This window comes from Fragaria vesca, linkage group LG4, assembly GCF_000184155.1.
Source record: "Fragaria vesca subsp. vesca linkage group LG4, FraVesHawaii_1.0, whole genome shotgun sequence".
In the NCBI taxonomy this organism is placed as follows: domain Eukaryota; kingdom Viridiplantae; phylum Streptophyta; class Magnoliopsida; order Rosales; family Rosaceae; genus Fragaria; species Fragaria vesca.
Window position 1 is genome coordinate 22,527,963 of NC_020494.1, and position 8,328 is coordinate 22,536,290.

General features: G+C 38.8%; 2 protein-coding genes across 2 annotated transcripts; one reads left to right on the forward strand and one right to left on the reverse strand.

Annotated features, from left to right (window-relative positions):
- Nucleotides 1–429: 429 nt before the first annotated feature.
- Nucleotides 430–2,382, reverse strand: LOC101315230 (uncharacterized protein YpgQ-like). The gene is made up of 8 exons (XM_004297690.1): nucleotides 2,173–2,382; nucleotides 2,000–2,030; nucleotides 1,699–1,717; nucleotides 1,368–1,465; nucleotides 1,124–1,222; nucleotides 878–1,050; nucleotides 630–721; nucleotides 430–492 (listed from the first exon to the last, which is right to left on the reverse strand). The coding sequence occupies exons 1-7, from the start codon at nucleotides 2,338–2,340 to the stop codon at nucleotides 635–637; spliced, it is 675 nt and encodes a 224-aa protein (XP_004297738.1). The 5' UTR covers nucleotides 2,341–2,382; the 3' UTR covers nucleotides 430–492; nucleotides 630–634.
- A 4,176-nt stretch (nucleotides 2,383–6,558) lies between these two features.
- On the forward strand, nucleotides 6,559–8,070 carry LOC101290756. Its single transcript, XM_004297691.1, has 2 exons — nucleotides 6,559–7,169; nucleotides 7,272–8,070. The coding sequence occupies exons 1-2, from the start codon at nucleotides 6,768–6,770 to the stop codon at nucleotides 7,884–7,886; spliced, it is 1,017 nt and encodes a 338-aa protein (XP_004297739.1). The 5' UTR covers nucleotides 6,559–6,767; the 3' UTR covers nucleotides 7,887–8,070.
- The last annotated feature ends 258 nt before the right edge of the window (nucleotides 8,071–8,328 follow it).

The window sequence follows — 8,328 nt, forward strand, 5'->3', positions numbered from 1 at the left end:
TCCATTTTGTTAACCTGGTTCTTGAATCTATTTCAGAATAGCTTACATACATACTTTCTTATCTCATTTCTCCCTAGCTTTAAAATGCGTTTAACTGATACTTATTGTTAACACCAACTCAATGGTGGATATTTGGCTGAAGATGGATGACGATTTTAGCAAGATCCCTAGATTGGGACCCCATAGGGAAATTGCGTACTACACACTGAACCTTGGAGTTAACTAACACTAATTAGGAGAGAAATGCCATTCTATGCACATCTTAAGCATATCAAATGGATAATAGAATCATATCATACGGATAGCAGAATCATGTGCATTATCAAAGCATCATATTAATCATACAACACTCGCCAGAGTTTCATCAAACCAAATCTACTTGCACTCACCTGGTATTTATCGGTTACAGCCCTAAAGAAACTTACAAACTTTTTATGTATAACAGACTCCACGGTTGTAGCATAAGATCCAGCAATACGTGTTGAATATGCCCTGCACACATCTTGATGCAGGATCCATCAGAAATTGCTAAAAATATCAGAAAACTGAAGAGTGTTCACGTAATTCTGATGCTCGAGTCCTTTTGGTACATCAAGAATGCTACAAAACATCAAAAGAAAAAAATTCACCTCATTCAAGATCTCCCATCCCACTCTTCATAAAACTCCACAAGAAACTCCTCCATGAACTTGTGCCTTTTCTCAGCTCTCTTCCGCCCAGCCTGGAATCAATGGGAAATTACTAAAAATTTCTTCTCTTTTTGTCAGGACCTTGACAATTACCACAAACATGTTTATGCTACAAGTCTTAAACTCTTAATGAACAAAGATACAATACACATGCAACTGCAAATGAGGAAATTTCTGCATCAAGATACCTCTGTTTTCATCAGATCCTTTAGCTTGAGAAGCTTCTCATGAAAGTGATTCACAGTAGTTTGCTCCTCTTTTTTCATGTACTTTTCCTTGGATAAATCAGATCGTGGCTGAATGTTAGGATCATGTAGCACTCTATTCCTACTTCCGCCAAAAGTAAAGCAACGAGCAATTCCTGTGACCATAATACCAATTAAGCATGTGCCATATTGATGAATAATATCAGCACTTATCATATATTCCGGTACCTATAGCACCAATTGCATCAAGACGATCAGCATCTTGTACAACCCCAAATTCTGGAGGAAGATCACTATTTGTCAGCCCCGCGAGCTCATCTTTAAACCCTGGAGAGCAGAATTACATATGTAACGGTTGCGCTCTCACACCAAATAACTGAATCTTAAGATTACATGGTGCATCAGAAGGTGCTTAAGATTACAGCAAATGCTAAAATGGCACAACACCTCAATATAGCAGCAACCTACTCACCCATTCCGTTAATGATCTTTATAATCTTTGTTTTCTTACTCTCCTCTATACCCGAGTCATTAAGAAAGTTCTCAACAAGTTTCTCCTCCGAAGGATCTCTACATGCCAAAGTAATTGCTCGAAATCAGCACAAGGGAAGGAGAGAAAGAATAAATGGCATAACAGTTAAGAACGACAAGTTTTAAACGCCAGAAAAGTAAATACTCAATCAAGACTCAATCAAGGAAGAACAATATGAGAACAATGCAGAAACTCAGATGAATTGCAAATTGATGTCGGTGGCAAAGCAAAATACATGTGTAAATAAGCAAAGAAAGAGGAAAATACAAACCTCAAGTATTTATAATCACCTGCAATGAAAACCAATGACTAAATTGTTCAGTAAGTAATATAGGATGAGATTCTGAAATTCAAAAAATGCTGAAAAGATGCAGAACAAGCATAAACGAAACAATCTAGGAAACGTGATGATATGCTCATGAATTTTTAAGAAAAGTGCTACATAAAATGGTGAGTCAAATACTTAATAAACTCGTATGTTTACAGAATGTAAGCAAAAAGAAGTTAACCGTATAGTGTGGGTTGATGTTTAAACCAGGTACAGAGTTGAAGGGTGTGATATCAACACTGACCTATATCATGGAGGAGTGCAGCAAGTTCTACCTGGCGAGTATGACAGTTGCAGATTAAATACAGAAAGATATGATCAAAGGGAACAAAACAAAGGGAAACTTGGAAGTCAAATCGAAAAATCAAAACATTATAGTCCCACTGAATAAAAGGGGGAGGGAGGGAGGGAGATTACAATGTGCATGGAGTCGGGGTTGGAGGAGAGGACTTGTTCTTGGCGAGCAAGAGAGAGCGCGAGGTCTCTGACCCTCCAAACGTGGGATGGGTCGTGTGATGCGTCATTGCCTTTCATGGATTTCACGACCAACTCCTCCGCCTTCCTCACTGTCTCTTCCCAATCCATCTGCGGCCTCCCCAACTAGTGATGAGACTCAGATACCTCTAAGCCATTTGACTCATTTTCCCGGCCGCCATTTGACTCATTTCCATCAACACGTATGATTCGGGTTTCAAAGCCCACGGACATGATGCCAAGGCCCACAGAGATTATTTATTATCTACGGTGGATAGTTCTAGTCTTGATGAACTAGAGCAAAGATCCATATAAATGGCATAATTGCCAATCTGCTACCGTGACTTTCGGTGTCAATTTGCTACCATAATTTTTATTTCAGCCAATATTTTTTAAATTAGCCAATTTGTTGCCTTATGTTTTATTTTAACCAATTTGCTATCATTCCATCAAATTTGCTACTTAAAAGTTTCAAGATTATCCAATCTACTTATCGAAATTTTAATATCGTCTAACTTTAAACTTCGATTTTCAAAATTAATTCATGTTTAGATGAAGAAATGAATAAATTAAAATGACAAAAATATAGCAAAATGACTAATTTTGAAAACATAAGGTAGCAAATAGCTAGGAATAAATAATACATAGGGTAGCTAATTGGTTAATTATGAAAACTTAAGGTAACAAATTAGTTGAAATAAAAGTTTGAGTAATAAATTGACACCAAGATAAAAGATACGGTAATAGTATAGTTAAAAATCCCATATAAATTAGCAGCCACCTAAACCTACCCTGTACTCATTTGTTTACTAATAATTCTAGCCGACTCCATGCATGTGTTGTCCCTATCCATCTCTCTATCTATGCGAGTAAACAAAACAATTAACTAGCTAGCTAGCTTCTTTCTTCCCACTTCTTCCCAACCGAAAATTCTTGTATGGACTGCGAAAATTCTTGTATGGACTAGACCACAGGCAAGTTTTGCGCGTGAACCTCACGCGTGGGGTTAATTTTTAATTTTTTATATATTTTGTTTTCGTTTGGTTTGGCTTCGTCGCCGCGGACCCGAGCTCGCCGTCCCTTTCCAGGACTTGCAGGGGCTGGAAACCTTGTTGGAGTGGTCGACAGCCCAGTCCTTGTGGACTGCAGTCCATAGTAGACGCTCTCCAATAGACCAGCATTTGCATGTCTACCAAAATTCATTGCATCGATGTTAAAGAATCGACCGTTCTAGTAATAGTTTCATTTTTTTTTAATTGAATCATTCATTCATCGATATCTTTTATATATATATATATAGTCCGTTTCAGATACGGACGTCCGCACCGCCTTACGGTGCGAATTTCTCTCCGTTCGTCACTGTACGGCGCCGGCGAGGGTGCGCCTCCACCCCAGCGGACTCCAGCAGCTTCCCCGACCTCTTTCCATCCCCGGCGAGTCCGCCGAATTCCAGTTTTCTAACCAGATTGACTTTGTTTGAAGTTTTGGGTGATCTGGCCGGAAAACTGGAATTCGACGGACTCGTCGGAGATAGAAAGAGGTCGGGAAGCTGCTGGAGTCCGCTGGGGTAGAGGCGCGCCCTCGCCGGTGCTCGCTGGTGCCGTACGGTGACGAAAGGAGGGACATCCGCACGGTGCGGACGTCCGCACCTGATAACGTTTGTGTATATATATATATATAGTTTCTATCCAGAGCGAAGCTTCACTTTGAAATTAAAGTGTGAAGTTCTTTATTTGACTCACTTTTCAGTCATATTTCCACATCTCCACCTTTTAGTTTGTAGAATCTAATGCATAGATCACTCATGCCAAGTTTCATTTAAATTGGTAATCATTAAGATACTGAATTAGATTAAATCAATGAACGGACTATAAATCTGTCTATTCAGAACTGTTTGTGTAAATAACGATTATGAAAACCCAAATGATCATCAAATTCAATGAAACTTGACAGAAATGATATATGTATTAAGTTTTACAAACTGAACGGTGGAGATGTGGAAATATGACCGAAAAATGAGTCAAATAAGGAACTTCACATTTTAATTTCAAAGTGAAGCTTCACTCTGGATAGGAACTATATAAATATGTATATATATAATATCTATATAGTATATCGACAATCAAATAACTTTCAAATGGGTGATTTTCAATAAAAATCGAAATAGTTCTCCACAAACAAATGTGTATCAACATGCAATAAGCAATAAGCAATAAGCATTTGAATTGTGAAATTAACATGTAATTAATTGAAGCTAAAACTTAGAAATGTTTGAACATGGTAGAAGATCAGTATTGTCTTATTTACATATGTTATCTATAGTCCATTATCTTCATGGCCAAATCAAAATCCATCAAACTATATATTATGTAAATCGATCAAAATCTATGTAGTTTTGTTGAGGGCTCTTTTGATTAAGGGTGTACGGTAGTGAAACAAGTATGGTCGAGCCCAAAATCTAACCATTTTGTCTAAGTTAGTAGAAACTAGGCACAGAAAGCTTCAAAGGATTGAGAATCTTAGGAAGCTTGATGTTGTGCTCCTCCCGGCAATACATTCTTCATTCACGACAGTGTTGTGTGTTTCTTTCATCGAAGGGCTTAGCAAAATATGCATGGTGTGGGAGCTATAAAACATGAGTTTCAAAAGAAGAGATTCTAACAACTTGCATATGGGTTGAGATATATGAGAGAAAGGGTTTGGACAGAAGATGAATATGGAAGGATGGAAAACTAAGCAGGATGCATTTGCTAGAGATGAACCATGGCAGTAGAAGAGTACTAGAGAGCCTGATAGCCTCATTCATTATGGTTGCCTTCGGTTAATAATAATAACTATTTATAAGTAGTTCCAAGCAGAGAATCTTGGTTGAAGGTTTTTACTATTGGGTAAAAACGATGGCTTGGTTAAAAGCATATATTGGGTTTTGTAGTGTTTTTTTGGTTTGTCAGATTGTGTCTAAGGCTGTGTAATTGTAGAATAGGCTTTAAAAGGGTTATATTGGGTCTGCTACTGTTTTGCTTTCTATTGTATTATGTGGTTGGAAATAAGAACCATATGTTAAAGCTTACTTTTTTGTTTAGATTTTAAAGGGTTTGAGCTTGGATTTTGGGCATCTCTTATTCATTTATTTGTATTAGTAGTTAGGTCGTTAAACATGAATTTCGGTCCCAAGTCTAAAATTACCAACGATCCTAAAACTAATAATGGATCTCATATAATTCTGTTACCTTTCACACCACACCTATTCTTAGAAGCCCCAAATGCATGAATGTGACATGGGTTCACGTGCATGGCATGATGTTTACGAGTAAAATTCGCCTTAAAATGTGATTTAGGCTTGAATAATGAATTGGGTGTGTTTATTGGATTTTTAAGCCTCAAAAAGTTTCATGTGACAAATTGAAAATCAAGAAATTGTCACTTTTAGCCAGCTCATGCATTCACAAATTCCTTTTGTTAAATATGTTCAAATCTCTTCTATCAGAGAGAAAAAGATTTTGGAACCTTACTTAATTTTGGTTGATAAAATAGGGACTGAGATCCTCTCTTAATATGAGCAAATAACCAGGTAAAGCTAAGGAAAAGTTCCAATATCTGCAGGACGCGTTTTTTTTTTTTTTTTCCAAAAGTAAACAAAATGTGTTCAAGTATTGCAGATTGATAGGAATGGAGCTCACGTTTTAGTTTAGCAAGTGTAGCTGTTTTTGAAAATATATAGCTGCAGACTTGCAGAAAGTTATACCTAGCCTAGCTAAGTTGTTTGGTCCTAATTTTGAATAATATCATATCAATTCGTTCCATTAAATTCAAACATTTGTGTAAAATGCGGTGAATTGTCACCCGGTTTTTACAAATCATACTAAGAACTTAAAACATGTCAATTGAATTGTTACTCCTGATTGAATATCTTCATCAATTAATATTGATCGTGGTAATAAGCAGGAGGCCAGGTCCAAGTTAAGATAGGCAAAGCTAGTATCTCCAATTAAGAATGACATGACAACATTCGAGGGCGAAATCATCAAACCAACCCATATTTGACGGTCTCATACTTTACACTTGTATGCGCGTGAGCACGTCCAGTTGAAGATCAAATGGATTAGTTGAGAGACAGGGAGAGTGTTAAGCAAGGCATCAACGGGCAATTACATATATATAGATTGAAATTAATATCAAGGACGATATATACGATGATGATCATGAAAACGTGCAATGACTTCCTTGAGCCAATTACCAAGTCCAAGTCATACACCATCCGATCCTGTTCACAAAGTCGCAAGTCGTAACTATAAGTCTATATAACCACACCCATTATTGTTATTACATATCTATGAAGCCAATAAACAATCCAAAATCAAATGGAAAATTCAGTAGGATTAATAGTTGGTTGCTATAATTTATGATTATTGTGTAGGCGAAAGAGGCAGGCATATATATAAATCCGATTCCGCGGGGAAGCAGGCATCTAGTTGGTCTTGAAAGACATCCTCCTCCTCCATTTCCATGCCGGCCTTATTATTTTCCTCACAAAATCCATGGCCAAGGTTTCTGAGAAAACAAGCCCTCCTTTAAAACCCAAAACCACTACCCTTCTGGGTTGTTTCAGATTCTCTAAGAACAAATCCTTCCGATCCGATGACAACAGCAACAAGATCAGTAAGAACAGTAGTCGCAACTGGTTATGTTGGAAGAAGGCGGCCGCCACCAAAACGGTACCCCTCGACGTCTCTGAGAAACAAGAAGGATTACCAAATAACGAAACCCCGTACAGGTCGTCGACCAAGTTAGTCAAGCAGGAGCCAAAGTCAAAGCACGTCAAGTTTGTACCCGAAATTGAAGTTCCGGCAGTAACCGACGTCGTGGAGGACCCAGGTGTCCCAATTCAGCGTCTGATAGTCTCTGACAAAACCCCTAACTCTAAACAAAAACCTCCAGAGGTACGTAGATCAATTTTATGCATGTAGCTAGGTCTATGTTATTAACTAATTATGTAAATTGATCTGCTGTACGTTTGTGGTTGTACGTTGTGGGTGTTTCAGACAGCCTCCGACATGATCAACCTCGAAAACAGGACACAGCTGGGTTCCGATGCTTCAAAGGACTACGCGTCTCAAAAGCGGCGGCTGTCTTTTCGCCGGAAAGTTGATTCCATAAGAACAGCCGCAGCCGGCGGAGGCAGCCAACCCGGTTCACCGGTACTTCAGCAGGAGAATAAAACAGTCACCGTGGTCTCTCCATTGGCAACACCGCTGCCGGTCACTCCGAAACGTACAAGACGAGGTGGAGGAGGAGGAGGAGGTTCTCCGGCTTTTGCGTCGTCGGCACGTAAACCGTGGTTGGTGTCAAATGAGAAGACTATGACGACCAAGAAATTGGACCCGCTGGTGGGTATGACTATTATAATGGTGACTTTGGTTATAATGGTATTATGGGGCCGATTATGCGCCATTCTATGCACCGCAGCATGGTTTTATCTGCTCCCTCGCTTAACTCAGAATGGTAATTATTTAACGACAACAGCGTCCTCCACCGCCGGCAATACATTTCCTCATCCTCGTGATGATCATTTGGATTTCAGTTCCGACGAGTACAAGAAGAAGGTGGTCTTGGAGGGCTTCCTCGAAAGGAATAACCACCGCAGTCATGTACTATGATATACCGTGAATCCTTCTTTTTGTTATTTTTGGTGCATCCTTGGTTGGATTTGCTTATGTAAGAACATGTATTATGCCTTGTTACGTACTGGGATATTTTGTGGTTTAAGCAGTGGGCAGTTAAGCTTTGTATTAGGTAATATGCATTAAGTAGCTGCTGGCATGGGTGATCGATGCATCGACTACTGCTTTAATTTGTTTGATTAATTGGCAGCAGTTGTGGATTTCACGTGAAACGGGTGTGCAGATGTCACATTTGGATCAACATCGGTCGACTAGGGCTATACATAGCGGCCCCTCCTTCCCCGTGAAATATCAATCATACATGGTTATGCCACTTCTGCTTGTCTTCTTCCATATACCTACATGATCAATGGAGACTAACATAAAATCACATCAATCATTCTCTATTTTATTAATGTATATTTCAAAACATACATGC